This window comes from Camelus bactrianus, chromosome 5 (assembly GCF_048773025.1).
Source record: "Camelus bactrianus isolate YW-2024 breed Bactrian camel chromosome 5, ASM4877302v1, whole genome shotgun sequence".
Lineage (NCBI taxonomy): Eukaryota > Metazoa > Chordata > Mammalia > Artiodactyla > Camelidae > Camelus > Camelus bactrianus.
In genome coordinates, this window is record NC_133543.1 from 11952985 (window position 1) to 11977131 (window position 24147).

At 50.4% G+C, this 24147-nt stretch overlaps 1 protein-coding gene across 1 annotated transcript in view; it reads left to right on the top strand.

Annotated features, from left to right (window-relative positions):
- HS6ST1 (heparan sulfate 6-O-sulfotransferase 1) overlaps positions 1 to 8119 on the top strand; it is a 39981-nt gene extending 31862 nt beyond the window's left edge. The window contains exon 2 of the mRNA XM_074363427.1: positions 4904 to 8119. Within this exon, the coding sequence (XP_074219528.1) occupies positions 4904 to 5612 (709 nt within the window). The 3' untranslated portion in view covers positions 5613 to 8119. The remainder of the gene's footprint in view (positions 1 to 4903) is intronic.
- The last annotated feature ends 16028 nt before the right edge of the window (positions 8120 to 24147 follow it).

A 24147-nucleotide genomic window follows, 5' to 3' on the forward strand; every position in this document is an offset into this window, starting at 1 on the left:
CAGGAGAGAGAGGGGTTCTCTCCCCACCCCAGCCTTACCGCAGGGCAGGCCCTCCAGCTCCTGCCACTCAGTCACCTCGCAGCTGCCACCTTCCAAGGAAGGAACGCAGGGCTGCACCTTCCAGAGTTTTCCCAGAGGCCACCTGCGTGTCTGTCATCGACAGAGCCCGGCTCCCATGCCCCTGGTCCCCCAAGAACTCAGACGCTTACAACTGCAGAGCCAGCCACTCCCTGACAGCAGTGTTTGCACCAGGAGCAAAGCGCAGCACTTGTCCACTAGGGTCTCACGTGATTGTGGGGTGCACTAAAGCTGTGCACACGTAAGTGTCAGGACAGCCAAGGTCGCAGACAGCATTAAACCGAGCGTAAGGAGACACGGGTAGCACGATCCGGGCAGTACATCACGTGGGCTGTCGGGAGTGGTTGTAGCCCGTGTGGGCTGGAATTATTTCACAGCAGGAAGTTTCATTGAAGTCAGATGTTTTCTCTTTGAAATCCGTGTGAATTTTGCGCTCCCACTGCCATGTCCCATCCAAGCGCGTTTTCCTGTGAAATGGACCAGACCCTTTTCCGCCTGGCCCTGCCCACCTCAAGCCTGCACTGCCCCCTCTCAAGTCATGAAACTGTGTGTCCCTCTGTCTCTGGGATGCCTTCCTGCCCTGTTGGTGAGTGGTGCTGCTTGTCACCTCCTGGCTTCCTTGGTCCCATGCCATGCCGCACCTTGCTGCTGCACCCAGACGTGCAGGGCGCTGCCTGGAGGGTATTGTGGTTCTCCAGCCAAAGGACAGCCCCAGCTGGCCCAGGAGTCTGGCCACCCTCACAGTCCCACAGGGGTCCTCCCCTCCTCCCTGGACCCTCTCCCTCCCTTCATCAGCACGTGGAGGGTGAGGGAAGGGCTGTGGACCCCTGGAGTTGGTGGGCACAACGGTGGGAGGGGGCGTTGGTGGCAAAGGTTGGGGGGGGGACCTGTGCTCTATGGGGAACTGAGGCTCCTGGTTTGGCAAGAATGCTGGTTCCTCTGCAAGGCCAGCTGGGGCCCCACAGGTGGCCCTTGGGAATTGTGGTTTTAAATTTTTTTTTATCACAAAGTGTTGGGAACATACGAAAAAACTTGTATGATGTGCATAAGAAACAGCGCAAAAGTAAACACCTGCACCCTCACCACCTGCCTTAAGCAGGAGGATGTGGTCAGTGCCACCGAAACGTCACCTCCTCACCTTTTTCTTTTTAATAGTTTCAATCTATATGTTTGAACCACTGAATAGTATTCTTTTTGGTTTTATTGTTGGAAACTTGGCCCACAGTGTCATCATACTCTATTAAATTTTCTTAATTTGCTTTTTTTCCTGCAACACGTGACTTACCACGTTTACCCTGGTTGCTGTGGGCAGCTGTAGTTGGTTCATTTTTGTTGCCGAGCAGTGGGCTGTGGGAAGAATATACCATTTGCGTACACACGCCCGCGGGGTGGATGTCTGGGGCGGTCCCCGGCGGTGTGCTGGGGATGGCCTTGTCCATGTTTCCTGGGCCACGTGGACAAGGCTTCCCTGAGATGTGTGTCCAGGAGAGGCCTCGAGGTGTGTGTGCCTTCAGGCTCCCCGTGAAGACACTCCCTGACTGTGCCCAGCCCACATCCTGGAAGGAGTGGTCAGAAGTTGCCATCGCCCCACTTCTGTCCTGCTGCTCACTCCCGTGGGCATCACGTTGTGCTGAACGTGTCATTTTCTCAGTGACTAATGAAGGGGAGTGTCTCTCCATGTGTTTTTTTAGCCGGTTTCCTCATTGTTTCCTTTTTTTTTTTTCAATAATCCGCATGCTTAATGACAAATAGCTCCAAGGGAGTTATGATGAAACCCAACAGATCTATTTTGCTTCTCCAATCTCTACAAAGAACTTCCTGCACCTCTTTTCAATAGTCGTCCTGTACTTACCTCCATATTCCTAAATAAGGCATAGAGCTATTTCCTGGTTGATTGATTAAAGCATTATCTGTGTGCTCTCTGTTTTGATAGACGAAATGTTCTCACCCTTCTCCACACCCCATCCATCCTCTGAGTAGCATTAAAGCTCAAGTTTTTATTAAATCAGTGATCACTGTGTACATTATGCTGTTTCTAAAACAAGTGTTTTCTTCTGAGCCTAGTAGTGTGCTTCATTTCTTCTTTCTGTAACTTTTTGTTTTTCTTGGAGTTAACAGTTGCCCTTGGTTTTACTTGCTTTGTCTTCTGTCTTCATAGACTTATTTTTTTCCAAATGATTCCAAAGATCCGCCATGTACCTACCATTCATTCCTCTTTTTTTTTTTTTTCCACACGAGTGCTCTGTTGTGTTGGGTAATCCACACAGACAGGACAGGGTCCACATTCCTTTTTTTGGAAAAGGCCCAGCAGGATGCACAGTGAGTATCCTAGGTCTCTCCTGGGCTGGAACCCCTGTCTCCCACGCTTTTTTATATTCCATTTACTGGTTGCGATACATAATCTAGGATCTCCCTAAAGCAGGATTCACAGAAAACAGATTTCCCAAGCCCTCACATGTCTGAAAAAGTGTCTGCTTTCCCCTCGCACCTGGCTGACAGCTTGGCTGGTTATGAGATCAGCATTTCAAAGCCATTGCTCCATTGAGTCTTAACACGTGGTGTTCCATAGAGAAGTTGAGTCATTCCAACAACCGACCTTCTTTACATATTCCAGTTTTCTGTGCACCTGCTTCGTGGGTCACCTCTCTTACCCTGGGTCTGGTCTCCACTTTCGTCTACTGGGCAGTGGGTGAGCCATTTCACCCAAAACGAATTATAGATTCCCCTCCTCACTGTTTCTGTAATCATCTCCTCCCCCATGTCCCCTCTCCCCTCCTGCTGGAAGCCTGGAGGGCAGGCGGATAGGGGGTGGGGCGAGGGCAGGACACGGACTGGCCAGGCACAGCAGGGGGCCCAGCATGTGCAGTGGCCCGCACGCAGCACAGCACAAGTACACGTGTTTCTAGGTGTGTCCCTGTGTCCGTTGCTCTGTCTGCCCATCTGTCATGGCCTCTTCAGAAGCAGTGTCCTGGTCAGGGTTTATAAATGTCTTAAACTAAGACTCTAGAAAGCTGGCCCCAGGGATGGACTGACCTCCTCGTCCTGGCCACATTTAAGGGCTTCTCACCTGCCCACACCCACCAAACCAAGCGGAGAGGAGCCTGGCTGCCCCTCCTCCCCCAACTCCAGCACTGAAGCCACTTGGGGCCTCCAGGCAGCTGCTTAAATTCTTCCCCTGGGGGCTGAAGGTGCTATGGGAGGGGTCCGCCCTGAGGCTCCCTCTGCCTTGTCCCCTGCTTAATGCACACACAGGAGTCAGCTCCCGCCTGCCTCCTTCCCTACCCTAGGGTGAGCGGAGAGGTCAGTGTGAAGTCACCGCTGTGACAGAGGCCCAGGAGGGAGTGTGTCTGCAGCAAGAGGCCTCCCTGGGAGGCAATACTGGCCAAGGTCTAGAGTATGAGTCAGAGTCAGCCAGTGAAGCAGTGAGGGGTACACAGCTCATGCAAAGGCCCTGGGGTGTCTCCTGCAGGAGCCAGCAAGTGGGCCAGGAGGAGGTCCTGGTGGGAGTGTCAGGTTCGGGCTGCAGGGCTGCCCTGCTGGAGGACTGGCACAGGAGCTGTCTGCAGAGGCTGAGAGCAAGTGGTCAGTGTCTGGGCGGGGGCGGGGCACGTGGGGGGCTGCTTCTAGAGCTCGCGAGGCCTGAGGCAGAGAGCAGACAGGAGAATTCAGGCTTCGGGGAGGGGTCAGGGGTCGGGATGCCCTTCCTGCTCTCTGCTCCCTGCTGACTCCCTCCCCAGCCCTCTCCCCAGTCTGCCATTCCCGTGGTTTCTGGATGTGGCTCCTGAAGCTGGGGTGACCTCCAGTGGTACCCCGCCACCTTTGCCCTTGCTGGTTAACATGCCCATACCTCAGGCCCTCCCACCCCAGAAATGTGGTCAAATCAGGGCACGGCCAGCAGACCCTGCCGGGTGTCTTGTGCCTCAGGGTAGTGGGGAGGGGGGCGCTCTTATTGGGCCTCAGTAAGAAAGGGGAAGTGTGGGTGCAGCTTCTATGTTGCCATCTGGGTAGGTCTGGGGAGGGTCCCTCTGGAGTAGTGTGTGGGGCCCAGCTTTTGAGAACATTCTAGACTGCCCACCCCAGCAGTTCTCCTTGGCCTGAGACCTGCCCCACGCTGTACCGGCAGCCACTTTGCCAGCCCTGGAGAGGGCCTCCAAGGAGGGCTGCAAACCCTGCTGGGGCGACCCACACATGTCCCAGGCTTGTGAGGGGAACACCCAGCACCAGGGCCAATCATTACTGCACGAATCATCCTAGGGGCCTGTCACCCAGAGGATGGGGGAGAAGGGGCGGAGCCTTCCCTGAGTCTAGTCTCCCATGGTCCAGATGCCCCTTCCTTACAGTGCAGGGAGGTGGCGTCTTGGGAATAGTTCCTGGGAGGTGGTATAAATTACGAGTTATGGCTCACCCAGGGCTCCTGGGCTGGGTGGTCTGGTGCCCCACCGCCACAGGACCTCTGCAGAAGCTGGGGTGGAGTGAACCTGGTGGGAGGCCCTGACCAGGCCTGCTGTGCAGTCTTCAGCCTGGGACTGGGTGGCACCAAGCCGGCCACTGTGCACAGCTCTGTAAACTGCTGGTTGCAGGTGGCGTGGGCCCTGGGGCCACCCTCCTCCATCCAGCTGCAGGGCAAAGTCAGGTTGTCCCTCCCAAGGAAAAAGCGGGCAGGAGGGCAGGCCTGGGGCTCAAGAGAAGGCCCTGGAGGAGACCCTGGGCCCAGGTTCGGTGTTCAGACTCCGGGCTGCAGCCTCCTCCCTCCTTTGCCCAGAAACGGCTCCTGCGTGTCCCACGCCTGGTGCCCTGGCCTCACCCCCTTCCCGTCTCATTGCAGGAAATTCTACTACATCACGCTGCTGCGCGACCCCGTGTCCCGCTACCTGAGCGAGTGGCGGCATGTGCAGCGGGGGGCCACTTGGAAGACGTCGCTGCACATGTGTGACGGGCGCACGCCGACGCCGGAGGAGCTGCCGCCCTGCTACGAGGGCACGGACTGGTCGGGCTGCACGCTGCAGGAGTTCATGGACTGCCCCTACAACCTGGCCAACAACCGCCAGGTGCGCATGCTGGCCGACCTGAGCCTGGTGGGCTGCTACAACCTGTCCTTCATCCCCGAGGGCAAGCGGGCACAGCTGCTGCTGGACAGCGCCAAGAAGAACCTGCGCGGCATGGCCTTCTTCGGCCTGACCGAGTTCCAGCGCAAGACGCAGTACCTGTTCGAGCGGACGTTCAACCTCAAGTTCATCCGGCCCTTCATGCAGTACAACAGTACGCGGGCGGGCGGCGTGGAGGTGGGCGAGGACACCATCCGGCGCATCGAGGAGCTCAACGACCTGGACATGCAGCTCTACGACTACGCGCGGGACCTCTTCCAGCAGCGCTACCAGTACAAGCGGCAGCTGGAGCGCCGGCAGCAGCGCCTCCGGAGCCGCGAGGAGCGCCTGCTGCACCGGGCCAAGGAGGCGCCGCCAAGGGGGGACGTCGAGGAGCCGGGCCGCGTGCCCACCGAGGACTACATGAGCCACATCATCGAGAAGTGGTAGTGGCAGCCGGCAGGGCGGGGTGGGGGGCCCGGGACAGGACGGACGGACAGGCTGACACATGCGGCCCCCAGAACTCCAGAAAGAGAGCCCTCATCCGCTCATCTGAGCCAAGTCGGGGGAGTTGCGGGGGTGGGCTCCTCCTGCCCTCCCAGGCCGGGGTCTGAGAAGTCAGCCCGGGAGCCTCCTGGGTCCGAGGGATGCGTGCTTGCGGGATGGCCTGCCCGGGTTGGGGGCAGATATGTCCCCGCCCTCCCAGCCCCCACCTCACTATCACGACAGCCGCAGGTTTGAAGATGAGGAAAGGCCAGCTCAGTGGAGAGCAGACCCGCCAGGCCAGGAGCGTGATTCTGCCCGCGCTCTCCCCAGGCTCAGGCCACCCAAAGCCTCTCAGCCTCTGGGGACCCCCTGGCCCCAGTGCCTGCGTGCAGCCCCCTCCCTGGGGACACAGGCAGCCTGAATGGAACTCCCAGCTCGCCCACCCCTTCTGAAGCCAAGAAAACTAGTCCAGCCCCTGGAAAGCCCACTTTCCTCTCTGGCCCAAGGTCAAAAACCACAGTCCGGCTTCATGCTTTGGGTCGGGAGATCAAAGCACATCCCCTGGTGTGCCCCCCCCCATTTTCCACAGTCTACAGACTGAGGGAATATGGGGAGACAGGCCCCAAACTGCACTTCCACGGGCAGAGAGCATCCCACAGTGGGAAGTCCATGGTGAGGATGCAGCTGCCTGTGTCCAAGCAGTCCCCCCAGCTGACCTTTGGGGTAACCACCCAGCCAGACCAGCTCAGACAGGGAGAGGGGTGGAAACCTGGAGCTCTCCCTGCCCCAGCCTCCTTTCTGACCCTCTGGGCCTTGTTAGTGGACTGGCCACAGCCCCACGACTCCATGAGTGAAGTTCCATCAAGCATGCATTGGCAGGAACACTGCAGACCATAGCCACTGCCCATGAGCCATATTTTGGGGCCATGGTGGCTCATGACGGCCAGGAAAGAGTACTCGGGCTTCCAGATTCTCAGCTTGGGTTGGAAAAAACAGCTCTGGGTGGCTCCCTAGTATCCAGATGCACAGCCCAGCACCCCGGGCTTCCCCATGTTTCCCTGCACCCCCGCCCCTGCCAGCTGCTCGGGCCTGTTCCCAGCAGCCCTGCAGATTGGAGAAGCCATGTTCAGTTGATTGTAGAACTCTCCCCACACCCATCCCCCATGTGCTCAAAGAGGTCAGGCCAGCACTTCTTCCGGACGTGCCCTCCCCGCATGAGACCCGAGCTTTGGGGGCTGAATGTGAGCCCCACCCGAGGGGGACGGGCACCCTGTCTCTCCAGGAGGAGCCTGTGTGCCCCCAGGCTGCCGCCTGACTCAAGGAGGGCAGATCCTGCCCGGGTTCCCCACCCCAGGTGCTCGCCTATGGAGCGAAGAGGTGGGAGCATAGAACCTTGCACAGCGCAGGATGCGCTCAGGTGTGGTCCAGTGAGGGGCTACCCGGAAAGCAGCGGCTTGAGTCCTTGCTGGTCTGGCATAAGGGCCCCCTTTCAGCTTCCTACCCTGGCCACGTCATCTTGCAGTCCAAGGGCAAGTGGTCAGCCGGCTGGGGTGGGCCCCATGCCAGCCCAGCCCAGGACCGCCTCCGGAGGGGACGTTATGCTGAGGAGGTGAGCGCTCAGGCGATTCAGTGGCTCTTGTAGAGGAATGCAAAGGTCAGCATGGGGGTCTGCTCTGGTACTTGGGGGTGGGCCGTGCTCAGGAGAGCCCTTGGGGTCTTGCTGTGGCCCCCTGTCAGGCAGAAGGCTCAGCCCTGTCCTGCCTGAGCCCCTGGGCACCCGTCTGGTGGCCTGGCTCCTGCAACCCTCGTCAGGGTGGGCTCCTGCGTGTGCAGGCCTGAGCGCACGATCTGTTCTGTACATAATGGAATGTTTAACTTATGGCCCGTTGTCCCAAGTCACACGGATACATGGCCTCACGGTTTCTCTGCTGCCCCTGGAAGGAGGTCCCGGCTCTGCCAGCACCCGGGTCCACCTTGGTGCCAGGGACCGTGCCCCTCAGCTGCTGGGGTCTCCCGTCCAGCACTGCCCGCCCAGGCTGCCTGCTTTGCGGGGAAGGCTCCTTGTGCCCGCAGCATCTTCTAGGCCGCAGGCTGGGGCTCCAGGGAAGGGGTAACCCCCTACGATGGGCTCTTCCCAAAGCTGAGGGACAGAAGTAAACACAAAGTGAGGGAACAGCCCCCCACATGCGCCATCCTGCACCATCCTCTCCCGGAGGAGGACCCGGGGCCGGCAGAACTGTCCGAGCAACGAGTCTGTGAACTTTTTGGGAACTGGAAGGGTTTAACTTGAACCCAGGAGCATTTAAAGCTTTATTTATTTATAGCTTCTTATTAAAAAAAAAAAGTGTTGAGAAGAAACCTTTGGTTACTCAAAAACGAGTCAATGATGGAAAAACCAAGTCATAATCACTTAATTGTTTTTGTCTAGGTCAAGAAGGAATGTTAGCAGATGAAATAAACCCTGAAAAGGAGCACTGGTGTGCGTGGTCTGTGCCCACACAGCAGCCTGCCCAGGGTGGCGCCGTCCCAGTTCGATTTTTCCCAGTGAGCATCTGAGATACGGCAGTCAACACTGGAGCAGACGGGTGGCCCTCGGGGACAGGCAGCGCAGTGAGAGACGAGGGCGCACAGGGTGTCACTGATGCTTTGTGAAAGTGAGATCTGACCATCAGCACCGCAGGGAATCGCCTCTTAATCATTCATCATGTATTAACCATCTTTCATTGAAAAGTCAGGCGCTCTCTTTCTAAGTGACCCTCTGCCGCTCAACTCTTAATTTTGAAAGATTGTGAATGACAAGTTGAGAGACTAGTTCACGGACACCCGCAAACCCCTAGCCTAGATTTACCAGGATTCACAGTGAGTCTCATTTTGTTATCCTGCGCTTCACTGGCTTTCTGTCTCTGTACACACACATCCCACACATGCACACGTCATACACACGGGGACACGCACACGTTTTTTGGAAACATTTGAAGATAAGTTGCAGTCCCCAGAATACTTCTAAACAGTTCAGCGTGTACCTCCTAAGGATAACATTCTGCCCCCAAAATACACCATTATCATATCCCTGAAATATAACTTAAATACAAAAATACTAGCTGATGTCCAGTCCACCTCCAGGTTTTCCAGCTGTCCCCACGATGTCTGCCGAACACTACTGTGACCCACACAGGGCTCAGCTGTCACGCCTGTCCCATGTCCTTCCACTGGGCAGAGGCACCCTCTCTCTTCCTGCATCTTTCTTAGCATTGACATTTGAACATCAGCTAGTTGTCCCTTAAAGGTCTGCATGTGTCCGCTTTCTCATGACCGGATTCAGTTAAACGTTTTGGGCACAAATGCTGCACAGGTGAGTTGGTCCCCTGGCTGCTCGTGGAGTTTCATTCTCTGTCCCATGGGTCGGGAGGAAGACCCTTGCTCGATTTCTGAGTCCTGATGTGATCACGGGGCTCACTGCTCTTTCTCCGTGGAGATGGATCTGTTGTGCTCAGAGGTTGGGCCAGCTGTGAGGGCCAGGGCCCTGGTGGACCAGATCCACCCTGCTCCTGGCGGGCGCTGTCCATGCCAGGCCCCAGACCCCCAGGCCTGGGGGCGTCTTTTCCTCCTGGCGGGCGCTGTCCATGCCAGGCTCCAGACCCCCAGGCCTGGGGGCGTCTTTTCCTCCCCGTCCCAGTCTGTGTCAGGGGGACACTCCTGCCTTGTGGGTGCGGGAGATAGACGTAGATGCAGGAGATAGACGTAGATGCAGCCAAGCTCAGGGCAGTGGGGCTGATGGGGCCAGAGCACATCCAAAGATCTGCACTATTTCAGACCTGGGCAAGGGGGCCGGGGCTCACTCCCCACCCCCCACCCACCCCCGCCTGCAGAGGAGGAAGGACCGAAACCCAGGGGATGGTGGTCAGTTAGGACCATGGCTGTGCCTGGGGCAGAGGCGGCCCGTTCTGCTCACCAGCGCTTTCTCTCGTCCGTGGGGGAGGCAGGGTGGGTGGTGGTCACAGCTGCCCCTTAAGATCCAAACACCTAGCGTGTTCTTGACCATCAGAGTCCGCGAGGCAGGGCCCTCTGACATCGAGGCAGAGTCCCGCAGGGGGGTGCAGTGAGAGGAGACCCCATGTAGGCCAAGTCACAGCCTGTCCTGGACATCCAGTGTGCAGCCTCCGCCTGCTCCTCCCTCGGTGAACCCAGGGGGAAAGCCCTGCAGGGCCCATGTGAGCAGACAAAAGCCGAGTTAGCCCTGAAAACACCTCCCCACAAAGATAAGAGCTTTCATCATCCCCCTATTTTTTTTTTTTTTTTTTTTTTAGTGAATGTAGATTTATTTAGAGAGCGACATACTGCATAGAGTGTTTCAAAAGTCACGAGACAGGCCACGAGGCGTGGGGGTTGGGAGCTCAGGTTAGAGTAAAAGTAGGCACACATTCCACAGACAGGGTGCGGGCCGTCTCCGAAGGGGAGGGAGCAAGAGAGGCGGCCCATCTTCCCACTGTTTAAAGTTGAAAGTCACTTCTTTTTATTTCCCTTCTTTTTCACTTTTTAAAATATTCTTAAATTTTTTTAAATTAAAGTATAGTTGATATTCAATGCATTAGTTTCATAAAGGTCACTTCTAGGTCTTCCTGAGACCCGGTCCCAGCCCTGTCCTTCGCCCCCCTCCCTATGCTTGCCTAACCTGTCACCGTCCACCCCTCCTGTCCCCCTGCCCCTCGGGCCCCCTCCCACCAGCCTCCCCACCCCCGAGTCCCTTGCTGTTTCCTCCTCACTCCCGACAACTCCAATGGCTGCCACCTCCTGGGGCGGCTGCTCCCTCTGCTTCCCCTGAATCCTCAGCCCTGGACCTCCACGCCTGCCAGGCTCCTCCTGGGGAAAGCAGGCCTGACTCCCCATCCGGGGCAGGGCAAGCGCCCTTTGCCAAGGCACCTAGAGGGGCATGCTTCCGGCCCAGGGCACGTGGGCTTCTCGAGGGGCCATCACCAACCCTGAGAGGACCAGAGCCCAAGGTCCCCTCCAAGACCCAGAGGTCTTGGGGAGGAGCACCCCAAATGACCGGGCCCCACCCCAGCTCCTGCCCTCGCGGACAGGGACAGGCACCCACCCCCTTGCCAGAGCCTGACATGGGGGGCTTCGCCCCAGGCATTCGTGGGGGCTTGGTCTAGGCTCCCCTCCAATCCCCCAGTGGGCACAGCCCGTTGTCAGGTCAGGGCTTGGATTCTGACCGGCCCACTGTCCTGCGTCGGCACTTCTCCGTGAGATGGGAAGTCTGCTGTTAAGGGCTCACCTGGTTCCAGAGATGGAGCCGGGCCCAGGTGGGCCATGCCGGCCACTCCAAGCCACACCACCTTGTCTCCAACCCTGATCATAGACCAGTCACTGGGAAGGGGGGCTGGTTAAAAGCAGAGCCCTGATCCTCCCCATGACCAACTCAGTCTCCCCCACAGAGCAAGGCCACACAGGCCACCACCTCTGGACCCACCTACCAACTGTCCCTTTAATCCTCCCTTTCCCTCACAGGACCCTGATGAACTGATTTTCCAGGTCCCTACCCCCCACCAGCCCCACCCATCCCCACCCACCCCCACCCAATCAGCGCCATCTGGTTTCCTGCCCTAGGAGTCGGGTGGGTAACCCACTTGCCTTCTCTCTCTGCCAAAGACCCCCTGGCCTGCTGGGCCTCTCCCTTCCCTGCGCTCCCAGCCCAGCCCTCCCCGTCCTGAGGCTTCTCCGGTGGGACCTGAGTTTCCGGCAGGCCCAAAGGAGAGGCGTGAATACGCAGCACTGCCCAGACTCACCCCTAAAACATGTCCTTTGAAAGAAATTGCTCACATCCTGACTTTAAATTTCCGTTCTCTCTGAAGTGTGATTTAATTTTTTGCATTTGTGTGTTCCAGTTAACCATGTCTCCTGGTGAGAACCAGTGTGCTAGGGGTCCCCCGGCCTCCTCTGCTTCCTCTCCCCTCTGGGTGGCAGACACCTGGGCACAGGGGACACTCCTATTCCCCAGTGATGGGTGGCAGGGTGTTCATGAATGCTGTCCCCTGCTACTTTGTCAAGAAGGCCATCAGGGCCCCGGCCAGGACCACCAGCCTCTGTCCTCACCAACTCCTCCACATGGTGTCCAGGAACTCGGGTCATCCTCGGTTTGGGAGAGGCAAAGAGATCTCTCCTGGGGGCTGGCCCTGCTCCAGCCCCTTCTCCTGCCATGATGACACCCCTGCCACCGGCAGGCATGGGATTCTTAACCACCCCCGAGACAGATGCCCCCAGCCCACCAGCCACAGGAGGCCTGCTGAATGCCTCGGCGACACCTCCACTCCACTGCAGTTGACCGTCCTTTGGACACACAGCCCCGAGGCCCTGAATAGGCTGCCCCTGGTCCTCATCCCCACTGCAGCCCAGCCTGGTCCTGGCAAAGGCGCACTGGTCCCTGGTGCCTTCCCCTCCATCTCTGCCCGGAGTCCCCCTCATGCCCCATCCTGGGCCTGTCCTCGCCCACCCCACCCCCATCGTCCTGCCCACCCTGTGGCACCTCAGAACCCGGGGATTCCTCTGTGAAAGGAAGCCTAGGACTGCGGGAAACACTTTTCTCTCTCAAACAAAAAGCCAAGCATTCAAGACACAGCCTCTCCCAGACTCCAGGGAGCCAGCCTGGAGCCTCGGGGCTGGGGCTCTGCGGGCTGCTTTGTTCTGCCCCACGCCTGCCCTTCCCCAGGAGCCAGGAGGCCCGGATTTGGGGCCCGGGAGCTCCAGACAATATTGTGGGGGAGGCGTGAACACATCAGTTTAACAGCTCACAGGGCCATCTCCGGGGAGAGCCTCTCACACAGGGTGCTCGAAGGGGCCCCGGCCAGAGGGCTCCCAGGACGGCAGAGGCCGCCTCATGTGACCCACACGTTCTTTAGGAAAGATGTTTTTCTTGTTCTGTTTGTTATTGACGTACAGCTGATTTACAATGTTGTGTTACTTTCTGGGGTGCAGCATAGTGACTCAGTTACACATATAGACCTGAAGATCGTCATATTAAGTGAAGCCAGAAAGACAGATATCATATAATATCACTTATATCTGGAATATAATATCACTTATATATGAAAAAAAGGAAACAAATGAACTTATTTACAAAACAGAGCCAAAATCACAGACATAGAAGACAAACTTATGGTTACCAGAGGGGAAAGGGGTGGGAAGGGATAAACCGGAAGATCGAGATTTGCAGATACTGACTACTATATATAAAATAAACAGCAAGGTCCTGCTGTACAGCACAGGGAACTATATTCAATACCTCATAATGGCCTATAATGAAAAAGAAGATGAAAAGGAAAGACATCTAAAGCTCAGTCCGCCCGTGCGCTGCCACTGCATGCTGAGAGGTACTGCACGGGACGTGGCCTGGACTCCACGCCGGAAGTGACTTGTCCACGTCAAAGGATTCCAACCTTGGGCATCGCTGCAGAGCCTGCTGGCTGTCCCTTGATGTTTGTCCTCCCTGCCTGCCTCAGCAATAGAGCCCCCATCCTCCACGTATCAGTGGGCACATAGCCAGCCAGGGTCTAACCTACACTTCACAGCCCCTCACAATGACGCCTGACTTTTCCACCTACACCCATTGGCATTTCTGGGTTGGTGGCTGCTTCTGCTCTGATTCTGGGATACGTGAGGCCAAAGAAAACTCAGGAACTTACTGCCATGTCAGTCCTTGGGTCTCAAAGGCCCAAGCTGGCCTGTCTTCTTTTCTCTATCTTTTAGAGCCAAGATAGATATAGATAATAGATAGATAGATAGATAGATAGATAGATAGATAGATAGATAGATAGATAGAAAGAAAGAATATGCTATAGATAATATACATTGTAGTCTATATAGATATAGAGAGAGAACGCTAACTTACCTCTCTCTGTATACATGTCTATAAAATATGCTATCTCTACCTCTGTCTCTCTCTGTCTCTCACTGTATATAAAACATCCAGGGTTTTTAGTTCTACTTAGCAGGAGGAATGGGGAAAAGTGTGTCTACTACGTATTCCCAGAAGTGGGGCCTTCCTATCTAGAAGAATTGCATTTTGAGCAAGCTGCCTTTGGACATGGTTATTCTTTTTTTTTTTTTTTTTTTTTTATTGAAGTATAGTTGGTTTGCAATGTTGTGTTAGTTTCAGTTGTACACCACAGTGATTCAGTTATGCATGTATATATTCCTTTTCAGATTCTTTTTTATAGGTTATTACAAAGTATTGAATATAGTTCCCTGTGCTGTACAGCAAGATCTTGTTTTATATTTTTTATCTATTTTAAATAGAGTTGGGCAAAAAAATGCTGGGTCTGCAGTTTTATTTAAACAGAACGCTGAGAAACCATGAATCATGAGCTTGCATCGAAAACCACACAACTTCATTTTTAGTCATGTGTTTGCATATTTCTTTTCACAGAACAGGGCCCAAGGGTCAGGGATCAGCCAGCTGTGGCCCGTCTGAGCTAGACAGCCTGGCCACTATGCTCGCAGGGCCACGGTCCCCGCACACGAGGCCACCCCGCTTCCTGCACCCTCTGCATATCCACACACTCAACTGCAGTGCAGACAGCCTCCTGGGAGCCCCAGGCTCAGTGCTCAGGCCCCCTGGCCCCGGGCCCTCCCCGCACATAGACTCGGCCCAAGTCTTGGGTAGAGCTGGCCTCCACTCCTGAGGGAGGCACCCACTGCCTCTCCAGCCACAGCTGCCCTGTCACCCTCCAGAGGGGCCACCTTGACCTCCCCACTGTGCTTGTCGGCCACCAGCCCCCAGCTCAGGGTGGCCACCTGGGGCCACGTGCGAACGAGGTGTCTTGACTTATGTTACTTTCTGAGCAGGTGGGTTCGTCAATCAAGCCACCCGTGTGCATCCTCACAGCACATCTCATATCCCTTCTCACCCCCATCACCACCACCTGGTCCGCTTGATCATGGCAACAGCCTCTTCTTGGGGCTGCTGGCTTCCCTCTGGACCCTCTGTGTGTCCCCCACACCACGGCTGGAGCAGCCCTGTCAAAACTGAGCCACGCCAGGTCTCTGCTCCAGCCCCTCAGCAGTTCTTTGTGTCTCTCAGGGGAAAAGCCAAAGTATTAAGCACAGCAGACAAGGCCACATGTCACCAGACGGCAAACTATGGCCCACAAGCCACATTGGGCCCACAGCCTGTTACTTAAATCACACACATTGGTCCATGACTGTCTCTGGCTGCTTTCCTGCTACAGTCGTTCATCTGGGACCACCAGGAAGATACTCAAGTAGCCCCATGGAGAGGCCCACGGGGGAAGACCAAGCCCCCAGCCAAAAGCCAGCGGCGCACTGCAGCCACCTGCATGCACCGCCTTGGAATGAGGCTCCGCCAGCCCAGTGAGCCTTCAGGTGACCGAGGCCCCAGCTGACCTCTGACACCAAGAGGAAACTGCCCAGCTGAGCCTTTCCCCAGGGCCTGACCCAGAGAGTCTAAGAGCACGACATACAGATGTTTTATGCCACTTGCAAAAGGCCTGCTTATAGTCCCATCCTTTCACGTTCATTTGGCAAACACACCTCTAATTACATAAAAACGTCTGCAGGCAGATACGTGTGTGAATATATTTGTGGGTAACCCTTTATATAAACGCAGAAGAATGGGTTCGTTCTCATTTATTTCAATCCTTTTTCTTTTTCTTTGCTTGGCTCCACATACCCGCCTCCTCTCCCACCTACCTCTTGCCTCCCGCACAGACTATCTTCATAACCTCATTTGCATTCCATACATTCTCCATGGCTCCTGTCCACACTCATATGTAATAATCATGAAGCACATATATGCATTTCAATGCATATGAACATATACACATGTGTATCAAGAGAGGGTTTTGGTTAGTACACTTTACAAAGGAGGACCCTGCTTCACACTTTCCTGCATCTGGATTTTCTCACCGAATGACATCTCGTAGAAATCCCTGTGACGTCTTCCGCCCAAGCAGTCACCGCATCTCTTCCATGGCTGCCTGACGTTGCAGCTGTGGACGGCCTCAGGGTACCAGTGGTACCTTCGCTATCCCACACGGCCTCACCTCCACGCTTGATTTCTACGACGACTGCCCTGAGTGGCTGCTGGGCCTGATGTGTCTTTAATTGTAACAGCTGCTGCCCGACTGCTTTCCAGGGGGCCTGATGTCCAACCCCAGGAAGACCTGAGCTTTTTCTTGCTGCGAACACAAGCCCACCCGTGTGTGGGGATGTCTCGGCTGCTCGGGGACCAGACTGCTCCAGCTCCCACAGCGCTGTGCAAAGCCTCCCATAAAACCACGTCCCATTGTTTCTCCAACTTTCCTCCAACTAAACTTCATTAGCTGGTCAACACCACTAGGTGTAGATAAAAATCACACCCCAGTTGCCCTCTAGAGTTTTGCTCTCAGAGACGAGACACTGCCCATCAGTGGTCCAGGGGACAAGGATAGCTTGGGTCTCCACCCCTGCCCTCGAACCCCGTATCCAGGCCCCTCTGGTGTCCTGCCTGTCCAGAGGGAGCTGCCAAACCACACACACATGTGGGCACCCCTCCTGAGGGTGGGAGTCAAGTGTCAGAGGCAGAACGATCTAAACTAGGGATCCCCATTACTCTCTCAAATCAGAGAGCTCTCAGCACCTCAGAAATACCTAAAGGGTCCATTAATTAAGGAGTTAGGTCTAAACATTTAACAAGTATGTATATGCTAATAACTCAGTAGCTGTTTGAAAGCCACATACAGAAGTTTACAAAGAGACCACTTTTTAAATCAACTATACTTCAACAAAAATTATTTTAAAAATTTAAAAATAAAAAAAATTTAAGAGATCATTTTAATTTCATTTTTATCTATCTGCCATTAGTTACTAACGGGACATGTGGGTTTGTTGGACGCTGCACAGCTAATCAATCCTTGCAGTCAGATTGTACGCCGCCTGCTCTTTGGTGACTTCCACGTGGTACTAAAACCCACCTTTGTGAAGACATGGTCACGGAACAGATCGCACTGTCACCCTTTGCGGACACAGCCAGGACCCACAGCCAGCAGCCGCCGCGTTCAGCAGAGGGCGCTGTGGGCCCCAGAACTGAGCATGCGTTGCTCCTCCCTCCGGAGGCTCCGGGCGCCCCGCCCCTCGCCCCTCCACCTGCGCCCGCAAGAATCGGAAAAGGTCTGGAAGCAGAGACAGGTCCTGGGCCGGGGCCTGGTGTGCCCAGGCAGGAGTCTGGCCCGGGGGTTGTCGCTAGCATGGAGCACAGGCCCCGCGGCCCCTGCTCCGGTACTGTGCGCGCTGGTCTCCAGATGCTCCCCAGGACGGCGCGGGAAGCAGCCGGCGGGAAGGGGCCCCAGTGGTGGGATGCGCACCCGCCTCTCGACTGTCCTCGGCCACCGCAGTGCCGACCCTGAAGGACCGCCAGTACCCTGGGCAACTTCATACTTGGCCACCTGACGCGAAACCAGGATCAGATTCGCTCTGGCAACGAGCCAGGCATGGTCCACCGTGCGGTCCCCGGAAGCCAGTGAGGCCGGAAGACTGAGTACTGTCGTTTCGGAAAAGGATCCAGAAATGGCCTTGGGCAAAACCTGCTTTGCAAGTTAAAGATCAAAGGCCCTGGAGGCCTGAGTTCCAGAGACAAAAAACTAGGCTTGAAGGAATAAAAGATAAACTTTATCTCCGTTACACTAACTAGTATACCTAGTCACCATAAGACGAGAAGCTCAACTATAAATTTTAACCCTATCTGTTCCTGGGCTTTCCTGCAGAAAATTCTCATGCATTCCTTTCCCCTCACAGCACTCCCTATTCCCAGTAGTCCCCATGGAGCTGCCTGCTGCTGATCGAAGTTTGATGGTTTCTGGAAATTACCAGTGATCAGGAGACAAACCCTCCCTTTGTGTTATAAAGGCAGCTCACCCCTTCTCCTGGGAGCTAGCACTTTTTTTTCTCGTCTTCTTTCTTGTGTACAAGCTAGCTCTTTCAATAAAAAGCTTTGCTTGCCTGGGAGTCTTGTGGAAGCGGTACTCATTTCTATGGTGTTGCTATCCAACAATCTGGAAAGGGCCCGGTAGTACCAGAACCAGCCCCGGGTCCCTCTGCGGCCTGTGCAGTCTCGGAAGCCATCCGGGGTTGGGGCCCTGGCCTGAAACACAGCTGGGGACGCAGTAGATACTCTATATAGGCGTTTAAAGAACGGACTCCACAAAAAGAAGACAACAAAAAATAGGCAAGCGGTATTCACAGTATTTACTTTTTAAGTGAATACACAAGCTGTTTTTCTTGTTCTTCTGCATATTTCAGACTTTCTAAACTACACAAGTATCACCAGAATAAAAATTTTTAAAGCAATGGTTGACTCATAAAGCCACGAATTCCTCTCCATCTTAGAGAGCTAATGTCTGGAAGGGGGGGTCTCAAACTCAGACGCCTCCAGGTGCCTGGTGAGTTGGGTAAATGTGAGGTCAGGGCTGAGCATAAGCAATAGGGAGTGCTGGGGACTGCGGCCAACCAGCTGCTCTGAAGGAAGCAGGCTCTTCCAGCTCCAGCTGTTGCCAAGATCATCTTTAATCGTCATAAAAGCCCTGAGGGCAGGCCCATTTTGAAGCCAGAAAAAAGGGACACAGAGCCCGAGGTGGCAGAGCAAGAAGCCGCGGCACGGCGCTCGTGGGACGGGTCAGGAGTGCAGGAGCGTGGCTCGGGCGCCACCTGCCGGTGGGCGTGGCCGCGCCTTCTCACTCGCTCCGGGCCCCGACCATGGAGAGCTCGTGGGGCCTGGGGGAGAGGGGCGGGGTATGCAGTGATGGTGGGACTGATCATGATCCAGGCAGTGGCTGCCTGGCCTCCATTCACCCGCGCAACGCAGCCGCTGTCTTGACTACGGAGGAGGCGCAGCGAAAAGACTTGGAGACTCATAACTGTCAGTGTGGGAAGCATACCAATGAAAGTTAAAAGGCTTACAAAGGAGACGCTTTAAGGTCTTGGGGGTAAGGAAGATTTCTAAAATAAGATCAAAAAGAGCATAAACCAAAAAGGAAAAGAATGGGATTTTTTTAATTGTCTACATTAAGAAGTTCTGGTCTTTAAAAGACACTGTAAAGAAAATGGGGAAAAAAAGCAACAAACTGGAAAAAAAAAAAAACACCAATATTTGCAGTACATATACTTGAAAATGATTTAAATCCAGAAAAAAAAAGTGTGTATATATATATAGTCAGTTACAATGTGTCAATTTCTGGTGTACAGCACAATATCCCAGTCATGCATACACATGCATATATTCATTTCCATATTCTTTTTCATTAAAGGTTATTACAAGATATTGAATACAGTTCCTGGTGCTATACAGAAGAAATTTGTGTTTTTAAATCTATTTTTAACATTATATATATATATATATATATATATATCTTTTTTAAATAAGTCTATGTACCAAGAAGAAAAAGACACAGCTCAATAGCTTAAAACCTAAAATATCCTACTTCTTAGGAAAGGAAACAGGAGGGCCAGTAATTAAGAAGATGCCAAACCTCCCTTATTTTCAAGAAAACATACATTAAAACAATGATATGCAATTCCATACTCACTAGATTATCAAAAATTCAAATTTCTGTCAATACAGAGTGTTAGGAGAGATTTAGGGAAAAAAGAACTTTCCTGCACAGCCAGTGGAATCGTGAAATGGAGAGATCACTTTGGAATCCAGCTTGGCATCTGATCCAGGCAGACACCTAACAGAGGTGCCACCCCATCACCCGGGATTCCGCTCCTTCATACATGTACCCTAGAGACAGGTGAGCACATGTGTGCCAGGACCCATGTCAAAGAATGTTTGCGGTCATGCTGTTTGTAACAGCAAAAATCCCCAAATTCAACCCAAATGGCCATTAACTGGAGGAGTGGATGGCCTATATTCAGTTTTATATGGTCTGATCTAATGCGTTGCTTTAAATTACATATGTTATGTATGTAGGAGAGAGAACTATTAAGAAAAGTAAAGGAATGATTAATACAAATGTTAGAAATATGATAACCTCTAGTCGGGAAAGAGGGGCAATGACCAGAGAGGGGTTGGGTGGGGAGGAGTTGCTTCTAAGATACCTGTAATGTTCTCCTTCTCAATTGGAGTGAAATACATTGTTTTAGTTTGAATCTTTAAACCAAACAGATGTGTTTTATACACATCTCCTTTGTATAGGACATATTTCAAAATTTAACAAGAATGTAGAATAAAACCCCACACTGATATGTACTATGTGTTGGCCCACGTTTTTATTCCTATCCAGGTGCAACAGACTTGTTAAACACCCACCACTGGGCCGGACCAGAGAGGGAAACCTCCATCTTCAAGAGGCACCCCTGGCTTTCCAGGCCTGCCTCTTCAGTACCTCCAAGCCCCACTGACATGAAAAGATGTGCGGACCCACACACCAAAAACTACCAAATATTGCAGAGGTAAATTAAAGAAGACCTAAATAAATAAAGAGAGAAACTATGTTCATTGGTTGGAAGATGCAGTATTGTTAAGATGTCTGTTCTCCCCAAATTGATCAAAGGTGAATTCAGTTCTAATCAAAATCCCAGCAAAGTTTTTTGTAGACATTAAGTTGATTCTACAATTTATATGGAAATGCAAAAAACCTTAAAAAGCCAAAATAACTCTGAAAAAGGATGTACACTACTTGATTTCAAGATTTATTAGAATGTCACAGAAACCAGTACAGAAAGCAAGAAAAAAAGGAAGGAAGGAAATAAGAGCAGAAGTCAATGAAATTGAAAGTGGGAAAAAATAGAGAAAAATGAACCCAAAGCAAGTTTTGAAAAGATCAATAAAATTGATAAATCTTGAGTTAAACTGATAAAAATAAAAAGAGAAAAGATACAAGTTACCAATATCAATATAGATCCTAGAGATATTAAAAGGATAAAAAGAGAATATTATATTTTTTAAAAATAACATGTAAATTCAACAACATAGATGAAATGCACCAATTCCTAGAGCCACAAACTATCAAAACATACCCAAAATGAAATAGATAACCTGAATGAGTTCTATATCTATTAAAGCAATGGAATCTATAACTTAAAAGCTTCCCCAAAAAAGACAACTTCATGCTTCGATAGTTTTCCTGGAGAAGTTTATCAAACATTTAAAGAACTAACTCGAATTCTATACAATCTCTTCCAGAAAAAAGAAGAGAAGAGAACATGTTCCAACTCATTTTATGAGGCTCCAAAACCAAAACCAGAAAAAGACCATTGATAAAAAAGAAAACAATTGGTCAATATCTCCCATGAACCTACATATAAAATTCCTTAACAAAATATTAGCAAATTGATTTGAGCAATATTTAAAAATAATTATGCACCATCACCAAGTGACATTTACCCCAGGAATGCAAGGCTGGTTCAATATTTGAAAATCAATCAATATTATCAATAGGCGAAATAAAAAAGAACACTCACATTATCATATATCAATTAATGCAGAAAAAGAATGTTATAAAATTCAACACTCATTCATGATAAAACTCTCAGAAAACTAGAAATAAAAGGAAAAATCCTCAACTTGATAAAATGTACCTGCAAAAAAAAACTATAGCTGGCATCACATTTAGCAGTGAAAGACTGAATACTTTGTCCTTAAATCAGAACTTGACAAGGATATTTGGTCTCACAAATCTTATGCAACATAGTGCTGGAAGTTCTAGCCAGCACAATAAAGAAAGAAAGAAAAGAAAAGGCATACATATTGGAAAGGAAGAAATAAAAGTGTCCTAATTTGCAGACAACATGGTGATCTACATAGAAATCCTTAAAGTAATAAATGAGTTTAGCAAGGTTGCAGGGTACAAGATAAACATTCGTAAATCAATTGCATTCCTATATACTAGCAGGTGAAAACCAGAGTTAAAGACACAAAACTATTTACAATTCCTTCAAAAAACTAAATTAAATATGTTATAAATGTAACAAAACACACAGAACTTGTGTGCTGAAAATTACAAAACATTGATGACAGAAGTCAAAAAAGCTTTGAGTAGATGGAGAGATAGACCGTGTTCATAAATTATAAGAGTCACATAGGAAAGATGTCAATTCTCCCCAAATTTCTCCCCAAACAGAATGAAACTAAAGGCCAGAAAGATTTTTTGGTAGCTATGGAGAAGAGTATTTTAAAATTGACATGGGAAAAGTTAAAAGAACTAGATGAGCTAACACCATTTCGAAAAAGAAAAACGAAGAGGGAGGAATCACCTACTCAATGTTAAAACTGTACGCCTGCAGCAATCTGGACTGAGCAGTACTAACAGAGGGACACACACACAGAGCAGGGAAACAGCACAGACTGTTCCAGAAATATGGAACTCGCAAACAGACACACACAAATCTGCCCAAGTAATTTCAGACGAAAAAGTAATGCCATAGAGGAAGGATAGTTTTTTCAGCAAATTGAGCCAGAACAATTGGCAAAAATGTGAATCTCAACCCTCATTTCACACTTGGAAAAAATCTAATTCTAAATGGACATGGATTTAAATATAAAATGTAAAACTATTAAAATTTTTAGAAAGAAACAAATCTTCAGGACCTAGAGCTAAGTGTAAAGGTTTTAGACAAAAAAAAAAAAAAAAAAAACTGGATAAATTGAATTTCATCAAATTAAAACTTTTGCTCCATAAAAGACACTGTTCAGAGGATGAAAAGACAAACTACAGAGTAAGAGACAACATTTGCAAACCACTTAATCCTACAAAGGACTGGTATCTGGAATATACAAATAATTCAAAATTCAACAGCAAAAAACAAATGAACAACAATCCAATTAGAAAAAGGACAGCTAACATGAACAGGAGAGATATAAATGGAAAATCAAGCAAAAAGATGTTCAACATCTTTAACCACTAGAGAAACACAAATTAAGATCACAATAAGATATCACTACACATCTATTAGAATGACTACAATTAAAAATAGTGACAACACCAAAAACTGGTGAGGAAGCAAAGACATTGATCTCTTACACATTTCTGATGATAAAATGGTACAGCCAGTGTGGAAAATAGTTTGATTTTCTTGTATTAGCCTAATTATGTATTTACAAAACAACCTAGAAACTGCACTCTTGCACATTATGCCAAAGCAATGAAAATTTTTGTTCACACTAAAACCTATACACAACTTTGTTTTCTATGTCCAAGAGTCTATCTTTGGTTTGTAACTAAAATTTGTATCTTTTTTTTTTGGATTACACATGTCAGTCATAACATATGATATTTGCCTTTCTTTGTCTGACTTACTTCACTTAAGGGAAAGGGTAGGGGAAGGATAAATTAGTAATTTAGGATTAACCAATACACATTACTATACATAAAATAGATAAACAACTAGGACCCACTGTATAGCACAGGGAACTGTATTAAATTTCTTATATTAACATATAAGAAAAGAATATGAAATATATACATGTATAACTGAACCGCTTTGCTGTACACCTGAAACTAACACTGGAAATCAACTATATTTCAGTAAAAAACAAAATTTTAAAAATTCATGTTTATTTTTTTAAAAACCTATACATAAATGGTCATCCAACTTTATTCATAACAACCAAAACTTGAAAACAGTAAAAATTTCCTTCCTGGGTGAATGGCTGAAAAAATGTCTCTAGTGTATCAGTACAGTGAAATACTATTCAGCAGTAAAAAGTAACAAACTATTAATATACACAATAACTTAAATGGGTCTGAAGGGAATTATACTAAGTGGAAAAGAGTATATATCGAAAGATGACACTGTATGAGTCTACATTCTGCATGACATTTCAGAAATAATCAAACTACAGAAATGAAGTACAGATTAAGGATTGCCAAAGGACGGCGCAAGGGTGCTGGAGGTGAGAAGAACCCTAAAGGATAGTAAAGGAATTTTTTCACAGTGTTAGAACAGTTCCATATCTTGATTGTGGGGGTGGTTATAGAAACCCGTATATGAGAACAGATCGCTTGTAACCACACACGCGCGCACACGCGCGCCCATTAAAAAACTGGTGAAAATGGAATGAGATCTGTAGTCCAACTAATAGTGTTGTATCATGTCAGTTTCCTGATTTCCACATTGTCCTGCAGTTACTTCTTCACTAGGGGAAGGTGAGGGAAGAACAAATGGATCTCAGTACTGTTTTTGCAACTTACTGTTGAGTCTAGAGTTATTTTTTAATTAAAAGTTTTTTAAAAGCTAAAAACGTTTACAAAAAGAGGGAAGGTATGGCTCAGCGGTAGAGCGTGTGCTTAGCATGCCTGAAGTCCTCGCTTCAATCCTCAGTACTTCATAATAAACAAACCAACAAACAAACCTAAATACTCCACCCCCTCCAAAAAAATAGAAAAAAAAATTCAAAAATGGAAAGGCAAGCCACAAATGCAGAGCTTTGCAAAACATCTATTTGACAAAGGAATTGTGTCTAGAATCCACAAATAATTCTTAGAACTTAATAAGAATACAAACA